Here is a 19,134-nt window from a genome sequence, read left to right as displayed (position 1 = left end):
CTGCCTTCGAGGGTAGATAGGGCAAATATAAATTGATTCAAAATAGAACAAAAAAAGCATTTCGAAAAGAGCACAATTTTTTCTGTACGGCACAGTATTTGACCTTCAAAAAATGCCCAAAAACTCATTTCCAATACATAAGTTTTGTGAAAGCTAACAAAAACAAATTAAACAAACAAAGTCACTTTGGTAAAGGTTTAATTTTACGATTAAAATAACTTTAGAAGAAAAAAAACACATCTACACAAACAACCGGTTCGGACACGAATCAAAAAAACATTGCGATAAAAGGTCCCAATCAATATGATTGAAAAAAGCGTAAAACAAAAATCTCGTGCTTTAACCGTGCACATCCGCTAGAACCGGTTTTGGTGTTAGCATGAGTTTGCCAATTATTTGATTCGTATTGTTATCGTTTTTCGTTTTTGTGTCTTTTTTTTCATCTACCATGATACCAAAACTCATCACATCAATGAGTTTAAGGTTGTGTGAATTTTGGCTTGGAGATTATTTTTTTTACATAATTAGAAAATATTAATACAAATATTATTTATTTACTTGAGTTTCCTGATAACCGTAAGCCTATTTATTTTTTATAATACGGCAATATGGCGAATAACATTTAAAAAGAAACTTCGTTAACATGCCCTTTGCTTTATTCTAAAATCTGAAAGCTTTAGTATGTAGTGTTTTATGTGGGATTTTTTATTTATCCTCAAACGAAGAGTTATATCTCCGTCTAAAAGTTTGGAGCTAAAAAAGGTTTTTTTGGCAACTAATGCCGAATGATTCTGATACATTTATTTTGCCAGGTTGCCAAGGATGTGTCCTTGAAAATGTTATCCCTTTCCATAATAAACACACTCCATCCTCTTTAACATTTTGGACAAGCACAAATTCTCTCTTCGCAAAACAGTTGCTACAGGATCATCCCAAAAACGTATCTTCCCCCTTCAATTATGGCCCTTTTTCCCGCAGGGTTTTGCTCACGGTTTTTGTGTGTAGCAGGGCAAAATCATTTCACCCTCAACGCCTCATCTTTTCGGCCGTCTGAGGGCGACGTTTGTGGAAAACTACTGAATCAACCCCCGCAAAAATCGGACTCAATCTACTCAATGAAATACACGGTAGGCCCGGTTCGGTTTATGTAATAGTCGACACCACGTCAGGGCGTCACAACGATGCGATCTGGTTCGGATCTTTACATCCACACACTTTTACCGAGTTAGCTGGATTCTGCACATTCCATATTTTAGGGGTAGAGGGTTTAACACACACCCCCCCATTCCCTATTTTATATCAATGGCCGAATGTTCATTTCCATCGCGACGAGACGAAACGTCACAACCTACACACACTCGGAACAGGAACATCAGGTAGTGTGACACGTACAGTACATTAACCGGTCATGCTAAGTGGGAAGCTTATCGGTGTGATCGATAAATGTGCTAAACTTAGCATGCAAACAACAATGTAGAGGGATGTTAAATTTGGAGAGAAGAATCTTATAAGCATTAAATTGGGTGGGTGTAACTATGTATTCTTAAAAAATTGAAAAAAGTATAATTTGTTTATTGAACTATTGGTTAAGATAATTCATTAAACAATGCTGAACCTTTTTTTAACAATAACGCATTGCTGAACATCCATTACACCACGTCAATGTAACTGGGAAACGTAACGTAGTTACAAAACTCCCTCATCTGGTTGTCATGGAATATTTTGCACGGTTCCCTTTTTTACAAACACACAGACAAAACCACATACACACACAGAGAAAGGTTACAAATCACACGCACACGCCATATGTGAAATGTGCGGAGGAAGGCCCATTCAAGACGGCATCCGCTAGGAGTCCCACGGTCGACCACGGAGGTTCCGCGGAGGAGTACCAAACAACCCTCTACAAATGGTGACCAGTTTCACAACCTTACCTGGCGGTTTCTGCTGGTGCTGCGCATCAACTTCCGGTTTTTTGGGTTTGGAACACCGAAAGTTCCTCCAATTTTGTAACACACGTTTTACCGACTGGGGATTTATACTTTTTTTAAAACAAAATTCACAGTTTTCTTGACACGCACCTACACACACACACACGTACACGAGCGATCGAATTGATGAATATTCTCTCTTTTTTCAGCAGAAGCAGCAGCAAAATGAAACTTCAAAACTAATCACAAAACACGAAAACCTTCGGTTACTTTAATGAGAAAGCTTTTAAATTTGAACACCAAAATGCTAGAAATGCTGCAAACAGACTCACTAGGCCTGCAGACACACTGAATTCGTTCACCTCGCGTAGAGACGGTTGTTGTAATCCTACTGGCTTGAATTTATCTCTACTGACAACATAAAATTGCTTTTAACATTTTCCTAACACATGCTGTACCATATTACCGGTTCGGAACGCATCATCGAGTTGGCATAGAAATTTTTTTTACGGTTTTTTCTGTATGGATGATTGTATATATCAAACACGATACATGTATAAAACACAAAATGGAATAAAAGTTCTGGAACAATATAGAATCCAGCATCTAATACTCAAGGTAGTGTAGTGTCCGAAACACAGGAAAAAGGAATAAATTACACGGCAGATACAGGTAGGAGGTAAAAAAAGCAAAACTCAATCACCTATCCATCAAAAACCTGTTCCATTACACGTTCAGCATCCGAAAGATGCAAGTAAGGGTTTTATGCACGGGCAAGCTTACGATAAACATTGCAGAACTCACCCCATTCGCAAACAATTCTTTTTTTTTGCAGTAACAAATTGAACAAAAATGCAGCACATGGTTGCGGGAAACGATTTGCATTTTCTGGTAATGGTTTTTTTGGTATGAGCTTCTTGCGCGTCCACAAACAGTATGCGTTGTAAATAGAAGGGTGAGATTAACAAGCAAGGGACACACAAAACAACCAATATGTCCCTTCATGTACAACGCATTCATTTGTTTTACCATTCGACTGCCATTAGATCGTTAGCTCGATAGCTTCTTGTGGAGTTTGCCTTATATTCTACCTAAGGGAATAACGAAAGGTAGCTTAGAACCTGAGGAACAACAACTCATGATTTCGTACGAAAAAAACTCAATTTTTCTATCGGCACATTTCCGGTAAACACTTCGTTTTCCATCCAAGCTTTTCGATGGCTTTCGCTTGCCCTACGTTATTATTGATTTTTACGCGTGCCGAATGTTCAATATTCTCGCTGCGCTTGCTTGCACTTGAATCTGGCTTGGAAATTTTATGATTTTACTAATGATCTTTTATTTCCACTTGTGAAACCTTAGCCAAATGGCTTCTTTTCACTGCACATTCACACTTTTCACATGATTTTCGTACATTTGAGGTACCTTTTGAGAAATAGGCGAAGCTGGGCTGTGGTTGACGAACAAAAAAACCATCGCACATTTCAAACACCAACGAACGATTGCACTATTCCACTAGGCAAGCAGCTGATCCGAATGGAAAACCATTTGATTGTTGTTGCAAAAGAAAAACACATGCACATAAAAAGCTCACTTCGATAACAATAGAAAATCCACCGCGTATTACAACGGCGGATGGGAGAGAAGCGAAACAAAAGCACGCACGAAAGCGACCGACATCCACACACTTACGCGGTCGCTTTTGTTTTGGGCACAATATACGGAGAGATACAAGCGAGAACGGTTCAAGCTGAGCGTGCGGAAGGTTGTACATCATACCACCGCGATGGCCATACTGTGTCAGTTTGATAGATGGCGACCAGCTTTTGCAAGACTATGGTGAATTGTTGGAATTCGTGTTTGTTTGATCGAAACAAGTATAAATATTATTTACATTTTATGAATATGTTCGATGAACTTATATGCGAAACAAGTAAAACAATTTAATAATTGAAGTGTTTCGATTATGCGCGATCCACTGTCAAAATCTGCTCTCGCGGCATCCATGCAGGCAAAGTACGCAGCCGTTTGTTACGCGTGTTTGACAACCGGAAAATTTGACAGTTTTATTGAACCACAGCTGAAAGGCGAATATTTATTTTCTTTGGCTGTTTTCTTTTAACTTCTACTCAAGTACGCCCACCCTTAAATTGGCACCACTTGAACGAGATTAGGAATTTTTTGCACCGTTCCAGTGACCACCTGCATTAGCTTCAGTGCAAAGTGTGTGGTCGCGATGAGCATTCTCAAGTTTCACCGCACGCTGCAAACGACCGATCCGCACACCGTACCGGTGCTGATCATCGGTCAGCTTCGTCACCTGACGGAGTTGCCGTTCGAGCGGATCAGTCCGAAGCTGAAACCGCGCGTAGAACGGGAAACCTACGTGAAGGCCGTTACCTCCCTCCATCCGGCACCGACTGACACGTGTTCCCTGTACCTAGATCTGGCCCGTGTTGCCGTACTGCCGTTGAAAGCCTCCCGGCATAATACTGCCTCCAGGGCACATTCGATCACGAAGCTGATCCAATCGAACACAACCGGCGTCAGTGAATCGATTGTCATCGTGTGCGAAAAGCAAGATTTGCTAGCGTCGGCCTGTGCCATTGCAAGAGCTTTCCCGCTTTACAGCAGGAAAACATCGAAGAGCGCTAACGCCGAATCACCGCCGACGGTTCACATCGAATTTGTGCTGGTGGGCGGCAATAATCCCAGCGATACGGAGATCACCGAAGAGGATGTGCTGGTACTTGCGAACGTAACCGTGGGTATCCGCCTAACGGCCCGCATCGTTGACGCACCGTGCAATGAAATGAACGTGTCCGGATTTTTGTCCGAGGTGGAAGCAATTGCACTCGAGCTTGGGCTCAAGTCGAAGATCATCCGGGGAGAGGAGCTGCAGGAGAAGGGCTTCGGTGGAATTTACGGTGTCGGCAAGGCAGCTCTCGATCCTCCGGCACTTGCTGTACTGTCCTATGAACCGGCGGGTGCGAAGGAGACGGTGGCCTGGGTAGGCAAGGGCATCGTGTTCGACACAGGCGGTCTGAGCATCAAGGGCAAGACGGCAATGCCGGGCATGAAGCGGGATTGTGGTGGTGCTGCTGCTATTTTGGGCGGATTTTACGCTGCCGTCAAAAGTGGCTTCCGCGAGAACCTGCACGCAGTTTTCTGTTTGGCGGAAAACTCGGTCGGGCCTTTGGCGACCCGCCCCGACGATATCCACCGGTTGTATTCGGGCTGTACGGTTGAAATCAACAACACGGACGCAGAAGGACGGTTGGTGCTGGCCGACGGTGTCGTGTACGCTGACCGTGATCTCAAAGCAAACGTTATCCTCGATATGGCCACCCTCACTGGGGCGCAGGGTATTGCGACGGGAAAATATCACGGCGCGATTCTTACCAACAGCGACGAGTGGGAAGACAAGGCACTAGAGATTGGACGCCGCACCGGTGATATGCTGTGCCCGGTACCATACTGTCCGGAGTTGCACTTCAACGAGTTCAATTCGGCCGTAGCCGATATGAAAAACTCTGTCATGGATCGTGGCAATGCCCAGGTCAGCTGTGCCGGACTGTTTATAGGTGCGCATCTGGGCTTCGAATACGGGGGCTCGTGGATGCACGTCGATATGGCCGCACCGGTACACAATGGGGAACGTGCCACCGGTTACGGTGTTGCACTGTTGGCTGGTCTGTTCGGAGAGCATAGCAAGGCAGCAATCCTTCGCGACATTGCAAACCAACCGACGGTTCTGAGAAACAAAGTGACCGGGAATGGGACGGAACCGCCGCTCAAAAAAGCCTGCTTAGACTGAACGCGACAGTATCCGACCTGGACTTGGTTGCGCATTTAGAAAAGGCTTTCGCATCACAAACTCCAACGGCGATCCGAAACAAAGATAAAACCGCGGAAACTGAACTGATAAATGATCTTTCTTAATTTACGTAACTTTGTGTATTGATTTAATGCATTTTTCGGCTGATTTTTTTTTCGATTGCGATTGAGTTGAGTTTCGATTTAGTTTCCAACAAATGAAATAAATTAGAACTTTCGTTAGTAATGACTCGTCTAGCTCTTATTGACGTCAAACGCTTGCTTATGAAATAATTTATGTTTTTATATACCTAATAATTTACATTTACATCACTGTCGAGCATAGAAAAAAAACAAATTCAATGCCGAGATAAAGGTATGCCTAATGATTGAACGAAGCAGAGCGGCTGCTGCGATAGCATACCAATGTTATTTTTCAATTGTGTAGCGTTGTGCTTCAAAATTATCTTGCCCTGTCAGCTGGTGATGTGACCCCGTTAATCGATCACTCCAGTTTCGACCGTAAGCGCAGAGTGAGCCATTGCAAACATTGGAAAACAATTGCCACTGCGTTTCGCTATCTGATCGGCCTTTTCGTCCGAATTGTTCCGGCGCTCTGGATCACACCGACTGTTCATCAGAAGGGTTAGCAGTGTTGACCGGCAGCTAGAGACCGTAACGGCTATGTGTAGCGGTGTCTGATCACCATCCGAGGGAGCATTCACGTCGGCGCCATGTTGCAACATTAATGCTACACAGGCAGCATTATTCCACTTGCACGCCGAATGCAACGGCGTCCATCCCATTTGCGTGCGAGCATTAGGATCGGCTCCATACCGTAACAGCAGCATGGCCATCTCCCGGTTGTTGTTGTAACAAGCTTTATGTAGTGCCGTGTAACCATCGCTATCGATCGCATGTACAACGCTCGGCTTGCGGCTTACGATGTCTTCCACAATGTCCTGTTTGTTTTCACCGGCAGCCCACAGCGCATGTCGTACGAAGCTGGCTAAGGATGATGAATTGCGATTTAGTATAAGTGTTTTATAAATGAAAAACAGACTACCTACCTTTTGGATCTTTGTCTTCCTCGATCAAATCGTCCGGATCATCCCATCCGCTTACAAACATCCCTCGAGGCACTTTGCTCATTTTAGCCTCCAGAGCCTCGAGTGTGTCCATTTCCTCTTCCTCCTCAGCGGCGTCATCCTTTGTTAATGTATTTGCGATGGTATCCCAATCTTCTAACGTACGGTTGGACATTTTCAACGTGATAAGGAATTTGTGCACTACGCGACACCCTTCATTCGTTTGTTTGTTTGTTTTCATTTCACTATGGATAGTTTACCTAAATGTCAAAAATTTCCCAAAACTGGCTGCGTACTTTTACCGGTACAAATCTACATTCGTACGTTGTGCTGTGCCTTTAATTTGATCATGGTGCTTTTATTCGGAAACTAGTTAATTTGAATATGTTTTCTCTACGCAATCACACCATCAGCAAGTTATATTCTCAAATGTATGTCGGTATCAAACTATGTATTTGTTCGTGAAAAATAGTTTTACAAAATTGTCCCACGCCTGAGTAAATATACCTTCTTTACAGCTGCAAGTAGATTTCATCTGCACCACACCACATTTAGCACCGTTCACCGTTGTATTTTACAAAATTTCGTCGCTAAAACTTTAACCTTGGATACAGTAACGGTAACAAGCCCATAATGGAAGAAATTGCTCCCAGCATGCCGATGGTTTGGTTCGACATAGTCACGATTCCCAGCCCGTTAAGCGGAATGAACACGTCGCAAGCGTTCTTGACGATGTCGACGAGAAGCGGCTTGTTTTCGCGATACAATGCATATAACATCCTTTGTAGATTACGAACGTTTGACCGGCTGTAGTACACAAACTGCCGGTACAGTTCCTGCGCATCCCGGCATAGGTTGAAAAGGATCGAAATTAACCAAAAGCGATTCGAACGATCAACCCACATGTTTGTGTTGATGCCTTTGCTTATTCCGGACCGTGATAGCCATACGACATGGTCGGCTAACAGAAACAACCCCGACGCAAGCTTTCCCAGCACAATAAACAGATGGTCGAAATGCTCTTTGGACTTTAGACTCCCGATAGCACCGTACAATACTTCAAAACCTTTTCCAAAGCGTAACACTAAAAATAGACAACAAAAAGAAATTAAAACGTAAGCCATAGTTCTGAAGAGCCTGTTTGCTACCTACGTTTCCGAAATGAACTTAAAATGCTTTCAATGTGTTTCAACAATTTAATCGTTTCGATCGATTCCGATCCTTCTTTGCTGGCCCATAACGCGCGGCAGGAATATTGACACAATCTGTAAGATAATTTTCAGATTAAAGATTAGGGAACCGTTCTGCTACGTAGTTACGCCATTCTTTTACCTTGCAATTTTGTCTTTTCCAACCGTTTGGCTGTTCAGTTTGATAACGATATCCATCGCTATTGTTTGTAACTGTTTACCCTAAAAGCAAGGACGTAAATAACACTATAACGATGGGTGAAAAACTACCATGCACAGAGGCGTAAACATTGAACAATTGTAACAACTAAAATGCCGTTACAAAGTTCACCGCATCCAACTGGAACCAAGTAGCAGAACCACAATCTTCAGCAATAAAGTAATTATTGACTGTGCCGATAACGAAGATAACAACAATGCACAACAATGCACGAAAACGAGCGCACACTCTGACACTGGGTCTCGAATTTATACGTTACGGTTGAAGGTTTAGATTAGAACTATGTATCTAATCTGGAATCAATCTGCAGAGGATCTGGTATTCTTTCGAAACTTACCACATAAAATAGAGGGTTCAAGTATTATTTGTTGGTTCATTTATTTGAGGGGAAAATTAGTACAACGGTTTTGTACCTTTGTATTCTTACTTACGGTTATATCCTAGTCGATCAAATACAGTACTGTTGTTGGCCGGTGCACTACGTCTAACGTTGGTCATCTTAGAATCGAGGCTGAATCTATCCATCCGCTTCACAATGCTGTGCTTGGATGCATTTGCAACAGTCTGTGAGCCCAAACTGAGACGAGCTTTAATCGGTTGTTTACTGCGAGCTCCTCCGATCGAATCTGACTTCAGTCCACTTCTTGAAGGAGATACCTTGGGTTGTGGTTTCATGTGCACCACCTTCTTCGTGCCGCGGAAGGACGAGTCTCGAATTACGGTAGCAGAAGATGTTAGTCCCATTCTGGATCCACCCCCGAGGCGCTGCTTCACAGACACTTCCTGCTCGTTAAACTTCAGCCGATTACTAGGAGAGCTGGTCGGTTTGTTTGGCTTTCTCGGAGCAATTTCAAGCACTTCGTCCTCCTCGGAAAACGAAACAGACTTTATGCCTCCTCCGCTGAATGCTGGGTAATCGCACATTTCGTCCTCATCCGATGAGGTCGGAAGAGCCGCTTTGGCAGGCATCTTTTTAACCAGGATTACTTTCTGCTGTGCTGGAGGAATTTTCGTCAGAGCGGACGATGTGCCGTTGGTGACGGATGACTTTAAAATGCTCGATGCGGTTATGCGTACGTTGGAGGAGCTTCCATTGTCATCTGCTTGCCGACCACCCAGCCGAGAAAATATGGAACTCGATACGACCGGTACCGTTGCGTGTTGGACTGATTGTGCTTTCGAAGATACTTTGCTAGGTGGTGGTTCACTGTCATTGTTGAGTCGGTCAAAAATGCTGCTACGCTTAGTGCCTACTTTCGAAACGGCAGTAACCAAAGCACTGCCAGTGAGTGGTTTACTTTCCTGTGTCTTTTTCTCAAGAATCTCTCTACTTCTTGGAGTGTTGCCGGAAGGGAGTGTGATTTTATATTTTCCTTCGTGTTCCGGTAGCACACGTCGCGCTTTCGTTTCGCCCTTCGCTGGTATCGTTGTTGATACGGTTCCTGCAAAGGATATGATTGATCAGACACAAATCTTGTAGACATCTTGCGCTGTCAGGCGCTTACGGGTCATTCCAGCTTTTTCCGTCTTCTTTCCATTGCTAACCGAGCTTGTACTCTGTGTTGCGGATACCGTGGCCACCGGCAGACATATGTCTGCATCCGGTACGGATAATACCCTATCCCTTGCACTCTGTTCGTGGACTTTCCTAGCGTGGCGCAATATCGCTATTATGTCGCCCATCGTCGTTATGCCCATTTCTCGTAGGTACTCCTTGTTCAAGTCCATCAGCATGTCCATTTGAATGCGATTTTCGACAAATACGTGCGCATACGTAGCTGCGGCAGGCGACGGAATGTTCGCATTCGTGAAGAATTTTACCCATGTTGCTGGAAGAAAGCAATCCAAAAATTAGCCACCGCAACCCAGGAACAACAAAAACAAATGGCCTTGCAACAAACCTGCCGTTGGAGAGGGCATTATAATCGGTGTTTCGTTTCCTTATTGCTCTATTAGTGGGATGAATTCATTCACCGTTTACGCCCTCGATTAGCGAGCATCCAATTCCAGCCGATCGCTAAAATCACTAATTTTCACCGAATTTGGTCCAAAAATAAAACTTCTTGGCTTGGAAAAATGACAATTGACAAGCCGTACGCAGGGGAAAAAAATTGGCGGCTGCTGTCACTTGGCAAATGCTGGCAGTTGGAATGGTCAGTCAGTTTTATTATTTCGTTTATATTACGTTGCATCGGTTTTTATAAAAATGTGATAGTATTATAGAAAATGTGTCATTTCCCGGAGTTTTTGTATTGAAGCGTAAAACTGGGGGTAATTTTGTGAGAATCCGTAAATGCATACACCATCACCGACCACTGTGCGTTACGCTAACTTTGAAAGCTGTCAGTGGTGTGAAGGTGTGTGTGCGGCGCAATTTCACATCAAATGGACGCGTGTATTTCATCAGAGGCAGCTTGTCTTTCTCAGTGAAATTTTCTTTTCTACGCACTGCAAACCGTTCCGATCGGGCCAAAACAATTGACAACGTACTTCGGAGCACTCCGGGCACGGAGTAGTGCTAAAAGGCAGCACGAGAAACAGTGGGTTGAGTCTTTTTCTCCTGATTAGCTGTTCCGTGCTGCTGTAGCTCGTTGTTGCTGTGTGCCGAGAAGAAGAAAAAGAAAACACGACATTTGTGAGCATTCCGTGCCTGTGCTTGACCTTAGTCATCGTTTTTCGTATCGGTGTGACCAGGTTCTTTTTTCTAGCAAAAAAAAACTTTTCAACTGGTGCAAAACATAAAGCGGCATCAAGATGAGCGGGGATTCGAAGGCGCCGTTGCGCACGGTGAAGCGCGTACAGTTCGGCATCCTGTCACCTGATGAAATCCGACGGATGTCGGTAACGGAGGGAGGCATACAGTACGCGGAAACGATGGAAGGTGGCCGGCCGAAATTGTGCGGTCTAATGGACCCACGGCAGGGAGTGATTGAACGTACGTCGCGATGTCAGACGTGTGCAGGCAACATGACCGAATGCCCGGGACACTTCGGACACATCGATCTTGCAAAACCGGTGTTTCATATTGGATTCATCACGAAGACCATAAAGATTTTGCGCTGCGTATGCTTTTACTGCTCCAAAATGCTTGTCTCGCCGCAGAATCCGAAGATCAAGGAGATTGTGTTGAAGTCGAAAGGTCAGCCTCGCAAGCGCCTTGCATATGTGTATGACCTGTGCAAGGGAAAGAAAATTTGCGAAGGCGGTGAAGATATGGACATGACTAAGGAGCCCTTACCAGAAGGCACCAAGAAGCAGGGTCACGGAGGTTGCGGTCACTATCAGCCATCCATCCGGCGCACCGGACTGGATCTGATGGCCGAGTGGAAGGATGTGAACGATGAGAATCAGGAGAAAAAGATTCAGGTGTCGGCCGAACGGGTGTACGAAATTTTGAAACACATCACCGACGATGAATGCTTCGTGCTCGGTATGGATCCAAAGTTTGCTCGTCCCGATTGGATGATAATTACGGTACTGCCCGTTCCGCCACTGGCTGTCCGTCCGGCGGTTGTTATGTTCGGTGCCACGAAGAATCAGGACGATTTAACGCACAAACTGTCCGACATCATCAAAGCAAATAACGAGCTAAAGAAAAATGAGGCAACTGGTGCGGCGGCACACGTCATTGCGGAAAACATCAAAATGCTACAATTCCACGTCGCGACACTGGTCGACAACGATATGCCCGGTATGCCGAAAGCGATGCAGAAAAGTGGCAAGCCACTGAAAGCGATTAAAGCACGCCTGAAGGGTAAGGAAGGTCGTATTCGGGGCAATTTGATGGGAAAGCGTGTAGACTTTTCGGCCCGTACCGTCATTACACCCGATCCGAATCTCCGCATCGATCAGGTCGGTGTGCCACGATCCGTCGCGCAGAACATGACCTTCCCGGAGCTGGTGACTCCGTTCAACATTGATCGGATGCAGGAGCTGGTGCGCCGTGGTAACTCGCAGTACCCGGGCGCCAAGTACATTGTGCGCGACAATGGTGAACGAATCGATTTACGTTTCCACCCGAAATCGTCCGATCTGCATCTGCAGTGTGGTTACAAGGTCGAGCGCCATCTGCGTGATGACGATCTGGTCATTTTCAATCGTCAGCCCACGCTACACAAAATGAGTATGATGGGGCATCGTGTGAAGGTGCTGCCGTGGTCCACTTTTCGGATGAATCTTAGCTGTACCTCACCGTACAATGCCGATTTCGACGGCGATGAGATGAATCTGCACGTGCCACAGTCGATGGAAACGCGAGCAGAGATCGAGAATATTCACATTACACCGCGGCAGATCATTACGCCGCAGGCTAACAAACCGGTCATGGGTATTGTACAGGACACGTTGACGGCAGTACGGAAAATGACCAAGCGCGATGTGTTCATCGAGAAGGAACAAATGATGAATTTGCTGATGTTCTTACCAACGTGGGATGGTAAAATGCCACAGCCCTGTATTCTGAAGCCCAAACCACTGTGGACGGGTAAACAGATCTTTACACTGATCATTCCGGGCAACGTGAACATGATCCGCACGCATTCCACACATCCAGACGAGGAGGACGATGGTCCGTACAAGTGGATTTCGCCCGGTGACACGAAGGTTATGGTCGAGCACGGTGATCTAATAATGGGCATCCTTTGCAAGAAGACGCTCGGTACATCGGCTGGTTCGTTGCTGCATATCGTGTTCCTCGAGCTGGGACACGAAATAGCTGGCCGGTTTTACGGCAACATTCAAACGGTCGTTAACAACTGGTTGCTTTTGGAGGGTCACAGCATCGGTATCGGTGACACAATTGCTGATCCACAGACGTACGCCGAAATTCAGCGTGCGATCAAGAAAGCCAAGGAGGACGTGATAGGCGTGATCCAGAAGGCGCACAACATGGAGTTAGAACCCACGCCGGGTAATACGCTGCGTCAGACGTTCGAAAATCAGGTGAATCGTATTTTGAACGATGCTCGTGACAAAACTGGTGGTTCGGCAAAGAAATCCCTTACTGAGTACAACAATCTAAAAGCTATGGTCGTTTCCGGTTCCAAGGGATCCAACATTAACATTTCTCAGGTAAGCATAGCATTTTTTCTGGCTGAATACGCTTCTAAATTCTTCCACTTTCTTCCACAGGTTATTGCTTGTGTCGGACAGCAAAACGTAGAAGGTAAGCGTATTCCGTTCGGTTTCCGGAAACGCACACTACCCCACTTTATTAAAGATGATTACGGTCCTGAATCACGAGGCTTCGTGGAAAACTCGTACCTTGCCGGTTTGACACCGACTGAATTCTACTTTCACGCTATGGGCGGTCGTGAAGGTCTGATCGATACTGCTGTCAAAACGGCCGAAACTGGTTACATCCAGCGTCGTTTGATAAAGGCTATGGAGTCGGTAATGGTGAACTACGACGGGACGGTGCGTAATTCGGTGGGACAGCTGATCCAGTTGCGTTACGGAGAGGACGGCCTTTGCGGGGAGACAGTCGAGTTCCAGAATTTACCTACAATTAAGCTCTCGAACAAGGTGTTTGAGAAACGGTATCGGTTCGACCCGACGAACGAGCGTACGCTACGGCGGATCTTTAATGAAGATGTCATCAAGGAGCTAACCGAATCGTCCTCCGTCATTCAAGAGATCGAAGCCGAATACGAGCAGCTGTTGCGGGATCGGGAAGCACTCCGGCAAATCTTCCCGAACGGTGACTCGAAGGTTGTACTGCCCTGTAACTTGCAGCGCATGATCTGGAATGTGCAGAAAATTTTCCACATCAACAAACGCCTGCCAACAGATTTGTCTCCACTGAAGGTAATTCAGGGCGTGCGCGATTTGCTGCAGCGTTGCGTGATTGTGGCCGGTACGGATCGTCTATCGAAACAGGCCAACGAAAACGCCACCTTGCTGTTCCAGTGTCTGGTCCGCTCGACGCTCTGCACGAAGTACGTGGCCGAGGAGTTCCGGCTGAACAATGAAGCGTTCGAGTGGTTGATTGGTGAAATCGAGACACGTTTCCAGCAGGCGCAGGTCAATCCAGGTGAGATGGTGGGTGCATTAGCAGCCCAGTCGCTCGGTGAACCGGCCACCCAGATGACACTCAACACGTTCCACTTTGCCGGTGTGTCGTCCAAAAACGTAACACTCGGTGTGCCACGACTGAAGGAAATTATCAACATTTCCAAACGTCCCAAGGCACCGTCGCTTACCGTCTTCCTGACGGGTGGAGCGGCTCGTGATGCAGAAAAGGCGAAGAACGTGCTGTGCCGGCTGGAGCATACGACACTGCGCAAGGTAACGGCTAACACGGCCATCTACTACGATCCCGATCCGCAACGGACGGTCATTGCGGAAGATCAGGAGTTCGTGAACGTGTACTACGAGATGCCGGACTTCGACCCGACGCGCATCTCACCGTGGTTGTTGCGCATTGAGCTGGACCGTAAGCGCATGACGGATAAAAAGCTAACCATGGAACAAATTGCCGAAAAGATCAATGCCGGCTTTGGGGATGATTTGAACTGTATCTTCAACGATGATAACGCTGACAAGCTCGTGCTGCGCATCCGTATCATGAACGAGGACAACAAGTTCCAGGAAAGTGAGGAAGAAAACATGGACAAGATGGAAGACGATATGTTCCTGCGGTGCATCGAGGCGAACATGCTGTCCGACATGACGCTACAGGGTATCGAAGCGATCGGCAAGGTGTACATGCACTTGCCACAAACGGATGCGAAGAAACGCATCGTCATTACGCCGGAAGGCGAGTTTAAGCCGATAGGCGAATGGTTGCTGGAAACGGACGGCACCTCCATGATGAAGGTGTTGAGCGAGCGGGACGTCGATCCGGTGCGCACATACAGCAACGACATCTGTGAGATCTTCTCCGTGTTGGGCATCGAGGCGGTACGAAAATCGGTCGAAAAGGAAATGAACAATGTGCTGCAGTTCTACGGTCTGTACGTGAACTACCGTCATTTGGCGTTGCTGTGTGACGTTATGACAGCGAAGGGTCATCTCATGGCCATCACTCGACACGGTATTAACCGACAGGATACGGGCGCACTGATGAGATGTTCGTTCGAAGAAACGGTGGACGTGTTGAACGATGCGGCGGCCCACGCTGAGGTTGATCCGATGCGTGGTGTGTCGGAAAACATCATCCTAGGGCAGTTGCCCCGTATGGGCACGGGTTGTTTCGATTTATTGCTGGACGCGGAGAAGTGTAAGCTCGGTATGGAAATTCCGCACACCTCGATCCTTGGTGGGACAGGCATGTTTTTCGGTTCGGCAGCGACACCGAGCATGACGCCCTGGCAACAGTCAGCCACACCTGGCTACGGCGGATGGTCTCCGTCGGGGCCTGCTAGTGGTATGACTCCCGGTGGTCCAAGCTTCTCGCCCTCGGCACAATCGGACGCTTCCGGAATGTCACCATCGTCGTGGTCCCCGATCCGCGGATCGCCCAGCTCACCCGGTCCGTCGATGTCACCGTATCCGCCATCGTCTCCGTCGATGTCACCGTCATACTCTCCGAGCAGTCCAAATTACGCACCAAACTCACCAGGTGGAGCTTCACCATCATACTCTCCGACCAGTCCGGGCTATTCACCACCTAGTCCACAGTACTCGCCGGGAAGCTCCAACTATTCTCCGAGTAGTCCGAATATCCATTCGGCCACGCAAAACTATTCGCCGACGTCGCCCAGCTATTCCCCAATGTCGCCGATGCATCCGACGAGCACATCCAACTTCGCTAGCCCGGGTTATTCACCGACGAGTCCCTCGTACTCGCCAACGTCGCCCAGCTATTCACCGTCATCGCCTGTCTTTTCCCCAACCAGCCCATCGTATTCGCCTTCGAGTCCTTCGTACTCTCCGACAAGTCCATCATATTCGCCGACGAGCCCGTCCTACTCTCCAACATCGCCGAACTTCACACCCGTCACTCCGTCGTACTCTCCATCCAGTCCGAATTATTCGCCCACCTCTCCACACTATTCGCCCGCATCGCCTAGCTATTCTCCTTCGTCGCCGAAATATTCACCCACCTCGCCAAGCTATTCGCCGACCTCTCCTTCTTACATCGGCAGTCCACATTACACTCCGGCCAGCCCACAGTACGCTCAAACCAGCCCCAACTATTCGCCTACGTCACCGAGCTACTCGCCGTCATCGCCACAGCATTCACCGGGCAGCAGCAGCAATCACTACAGCATCGGATCGTCCTCTTATTCGCAAACACCGGCACCGTACTCGCCTAACATGTCTTCGTACTCACCCAGCAGTCCGAAGTATTCGCCGACGAGTCCAGTTTACACTTCTAGCTCACCCACCTACTCACCTTCATCGCCGGCCTACTCACCAACGCCACAAGGATACAGTCCCTCGAGTCCAGCCAGCCCTACCTATTCACCGACCAGTCCCTCATACGATGACAGCAACGAGGATTAAGGGTAGGGTTGTATTTGCGTTAATGCACCTCCAGCCTCTTTAATCGAAATTGTTTTTTGTGTTTTAGATTTGTTCGAAGAGAGTAACTGCAATGTTGAAAAACGGATTAACGTTTTCTACGTCTTTTCTGCTGTTGACGACGTCCTTCTACGTAATCTAAGGAACATATTACGAACATGAGTCATTTCATATCTGTGGAGAATATGTGTTACATCAAGGGGTTTTGTATTTCAATAACAATTATTATTTAATGAATTTATAATTATAGTAGAACCATAAAGCAAAGCGATAACGTACGAAACGAGTTTTGTTTTCAAATGGGGACAGAAGGAGGTATCGATAGGTTCACCTAACCGTGCCCGGCAAGAGGAGCCGACTAGCGTTTCCAAAATAGACAATGTTGCACCTCTAATAACGATATGAAAGTCACGTGCGTTTAGTATCAGGTAGCCGGCGGGGATACTGGTGCAGAAGGATGCGGAAGAATCATTTGTAAATGGTATTTATAAGAATTTTAGAATCATAGAAATGCCCAATACATTATTTCAATAAAAGCCTACAATAACGAAAAACACACCACTTGCAATGCGAAACTTGAGCCTAAAAATAGTAAAGAAAGCTTGAGCTCTCGCATTACTTGCGTATTTACTTTTTTTTACTTACTTTTTAACCCTATTGTTAATGACCGCCTACCTGGGTAAGTATTGCATTTTTATTTCCTCATATCTTTTTATAGGAAAGTCGTACAGACTTGAAATTTTTAAAATGCCTAGAAAAACATATTTTTCTCCATTTCGTACAAAAAGAAAAATTTTAAAATTATTTTTCCGTTTTTTAAATATTTTTTTCGATTGATCTACGTCTTACATCTATTGATCTTACATCTACGACCGCCTACACGGGTAGGCCATACGATTTGTAAGAAGTTTTCATTTTTTTCGGATTCTAAAGCGTATATCTTTTGATCTACTCGTTGCATTTGCATGAAATTTTCAAGAAAGATGGATTTTTTAATTGTCCTACTAATATCATGGGATTAGTATGGGAGTTTTCATTTTTTCGGTAGTTTTCTGTGACAACCTTCAGCCGAGATACCTCAGGAAGAACCAAACATAAAGGAAATAGCTATTTATGTCTAAAAAACTTGCTTGTTCTTCGCGTTCTGAATTTAACACATATTTCTCCAAATGTAAATAATTTGAAATATTATCACTTAGTGATAGTAATATGATAACATTTGAGATTAATGATAGCTTACGTGGAAAGCTCCTAATTATAAAAAAAGGATTTATTTTTTTTTAATAACGCAGAGTTGCGAAAATAATACACAAAGATTAAATATGATTGAAGATGATTAATTGGCTACAATTAACCCCGAAAAACTAGATATATATGCTTTATATGGGGCGGCTCGGTGGTGCATGTGATAAACGGCGCCAGTCCACACGGCCGGACCGGGTTTAAATCCCATCCGGACCGTCACCCCGTAGCAAGGACTGACTATCCGGCTACGTGGTAAAAATAAGTCTAGTAAGCCAGAAATGGCCGGCGTGACCTGTAAGGTCGTTAAAGCCAAGAAGAGAGAGAGATATGCTTTATACATGATTTAGAATCCGAAAAATGAAAACCCCATACAAATCGTATGGCATAGGTGGTCGTAGATATACGGAGTAAAATTTATAAGAAAGGCAAAAAAGAAAAGAAGAATTTTTAAAATTATTAACTAAATGGTATTAGTTAGACAACTAGAAACCCCATCTCTCTTGAAAGTTTCAAGCAATACGACTAGCAGATCAAAAGATATACGCTTTAGAATCCGAAAAAACGAAAACTCCCATACAAAATGTATGGCCTATCCCGGGTAGGCGGTCGTAGAACAACGTGTATTTTTTGGTCGTAGATACTACGGTTAAATTACTAATCGAAGGGCGAATCTGAAACCGATACAAGCCAATTTTGGTTTCAGTATTGAAACAGTGGGATATATTGTCTCGAGTTAATTGAAATGGAATGACGGCATCAGTGCCATGTTTGCATCAAATAAGTATAGCTTGCCACAGCATTTGTACTTGTTAAATATGTGAAAATTAGCATTTTTTTGTAATCAAACAACACTCTCTACAGCGCCTTCAATGTTCGCATTTTTCCGAGTATTCTGAGAGAAAAAAATCCAGAGATTTGTTTCGATTTGCATTTTACCAATAAGCTAATTAACTTATTCATTAGTTATCAAAATAGCCTGGCGAGCTCGTTGGCTGGATCAGGTGGAGTCTAACCTGTCGGAGATCGTATGCAGCCGTGGATGGAGGACTGCAGCCTTGGACCGAGTTTCCTGGAAACGGATTGGTGGCCAGGCCATGTTTTCGCGACGTGCTCGACCGTGAGCAGGTCAGGAAAGAAGACAAAACAGCCTGGCAGAAAATGATAATGATAATGCTGAA

General features: G+C 45.6%; 6 protein-coding genes across 20 annotated transcripts in view; 2 read left to right on the top strand and 4 right to left on the bottom strand.

The window, feature by feature from the left end:
* The window catches only part of LOC125763842 (kinesin-like protein KIF21A), a 40,487-nt gene extending 36,781 nt beyond the window's left edge, over positions 1-3,706 (bottom strand). For 4 of the 14 annotated variants that reach the window (XM_049427425.1, XM_049427424.1, XM_049427423.1 and 1 more), the window contains exon 1: positions 1,935-3,615. The gene's annotated coding sequence lies outside the window, so the exon portion shown is untranslated. The other 10 variants (XM_049427422.1, XM_049427417.1, XM_049427414.1 and 7 more) reach the window with 10 other exon arrangements.
* Positions 3,707-3,939: 233 nt separating this feature from the next.
* Positions 3,940-5,882, top strand: LOC125763846 (probable aminopeptidase NPEPL1). Its single transcript, XM_049427432.1, has one exon. It carries the CDS (start codon positions 4,168-4,170, stop codon positions 5,746-5,748), a length of 1,581 nt encoding a protein of 526 aa, XP_049283389.1. The 5' UTR covers positions 3,940-4,167; the 3' UTR covers positions 5,749-5,882.
* A 93-nt stretch (positions 5,883-5,975) lies between these two features.
* LOC125763849 (ankyrin repeat domain-containing protein 49) lies at positions 5,976-7,202 on the bottom strand. Its single transcript, XM_049427436.1, has 2 exons — positions 6,818-7,202; positions 5,976-6,756 (listed from the first exon to the last, which is right to left on the bottom strand). The coding sequence occupies exons 1-2, from the start codon at positions 7,074-7,076 to the stop codon at positions 6,245-6,247; spliced, it is 771 nt and encodes a 256-aa protein (XP_049283393.1). The 5' UTR covers positions 7,077-7,202; the 3' UTR covers positions 5,976-6,244.
* A 65-nt stretch (positions 7,203-7,267) lies between these two features.
* On the bottom strand, positions 7,268-8,432 carry LOC125763850 (peroxisomal membrane protein 11A). The gene is made up of 3 exons (XM_049427437.1): positions 8,168-8,432; positions 7,988-8,100; positions 7,268-7,919 (listed from the first exon to the last, which is right to left on the bottom strand). The coding sequence occupies exons 1-3, from the start codon at positions 8,221-8,223 to the stop codon at positions 7,426-7,428; spliced, it is 663 nt and encodes a 220-aa protein (XP_049283394.1). The 5' UTR covers positions 8,224-8,432; the 3' UTR covers positions 7,268-7,425.
* A 125-nt stretch (positions 8,433-8,557) lies between these two features.
* Positions 8,558-10,366, bottom strand: LOC125763847 (uncharacterized protein C19orf47). The gene is made up of 3 exons (XM_049427433.1): positions 10,147-10,366; positions 9,751-10,074; positions 8,558-9,687 (listed from the first exon to the last, which is right to left on the bottom strand). The coding sequence occupies exons 1-3, from the start codon at positions 10,163-10,165 to the stop codon at positions 8,669-8,671; spliced, it is 1,362 nt and encodes a 453-aa protein (XP_049283390.1). The 5' UTR covers positions 10,166-10,366; the 3' UTR covers positions 8,558-8,668.
* Positions 10,367-10,603: 237 nt separating this feature from the next.
* On the top strand, positions 10,604-17,269 carry LOC125763841 (DNA-directed RNA polymerase II subunit RPB1). Of its 2 annotated transcripts, none has more exons than XM_049427411.1 (4): positions 10,604-10,880; positions 10,954-13,315; positions 13,376-16,695; positions 16,761-17,269. In XM_049427411.1, the coding sequence occupies exons 2-3, from the start codon at positions 11,000-11,002 to the stop codon at positions 16,691-16,693; spliced, it is 5,634 nt and encodes a 1,877-aa protein (XP_049283368.1). In that variant the 5' UTR covers positions 10,604-10,880; positions 10,954-10,999; the 3' UTR covers positions 16,694-16,695; positions 16,761-17,269. The 2 variants fall into 2 exon arrangements, with proteins under 2 accessions (XP_049283368.1, XP_049283367.1); XM_049427410.1 differs by having other exon boundaries at positions 10,940-13,315.
* The last annotated feature ends 1,865 nt before the right edge of the window (positions 17,270-19,134 follow it).

The sequence above is a fragment of the Anopheles funestus genome, chromosome 2RL (assembly GCF_943734845.2).
Source record: "Anopheles funestus chromosome 2RL, idAnoFuneDA-416_04, whole genome shotgun sequence".
Lineage (NCBI taxonomy): Eukaryota > Metazoa > Arthropoda > Insecta > Diptera > Culicidae > Anopheles > Anopheles funestus.
The sequence above is the reverse complement of the archived record's forward strand: the minus strand, read 5'-3'. Positions and strand labels throughout refer to the sequence as shown.

Coding starts and splice junctions, on each gene's coding strand:
- LOC125763847 (XM_049427433.1), bottom strand. Junction 9,688..9,750: donor GGAAAAAGCTGGAATGACCC/GTAAGCGCCTGA, acceptor TATCCTTTGCAG/GAACCGTATCAACAACGATA.
- LOC125763849 (XM_049427436.1), bottom strand. CDS start 7,076: ATGAAAACAAACAAACAAACGAATGAAGGGTGTCGCGTAGTGCACAAA. Junction 6,757..6,817: donor GGAAGACAAAGATCCAAAAG/GTAGGTAGTCTG, acceptor CATCATCCTTAG/CCAGCTTCGTACGACATGCG.
- LOC125763846 (XM_049427432.1), top strand. CDS start 4,168: ATGAGCATTCTCAAGTTTCACCGCACGCTGCAAACGACCGATCCGCAC.
- LOC125763841 (XM_049427411.1), top strand. CDS start 11,000: ATGAGCGGGGATTCGAAGGCGCCGTTGCGCACGGTGAAGCGCGTACAG. Junction 13,316..13,375: donor CCAACATTAACATTTCTCAG/GTAAGCATAGCA, acceptor TTTCTTCCACAG/GTTATTGCTTGTGTCGGACA.
- LOC125763850 (XM_049427437.1), bottom strand. CDS start 8,223: ATGGATATCGTTATCAAACTGAACAGCCAAACGGTTGGAAAAGACAAA. Junction 8,101..8,167: donor GGAAAAGACAAAATTGCAAG/GTAAAAGAATGG, acceptor ATTATCTTACAG/ATTGTGTCAATATTCCTGCC. Junction 7,920..7,987: donor TTTAAGTTCATTTCGGAAAC/GTAGGTAGCAAA, acceptor GTCTATTTTTAG/TGTTACGCTTTGGAAAAGGT.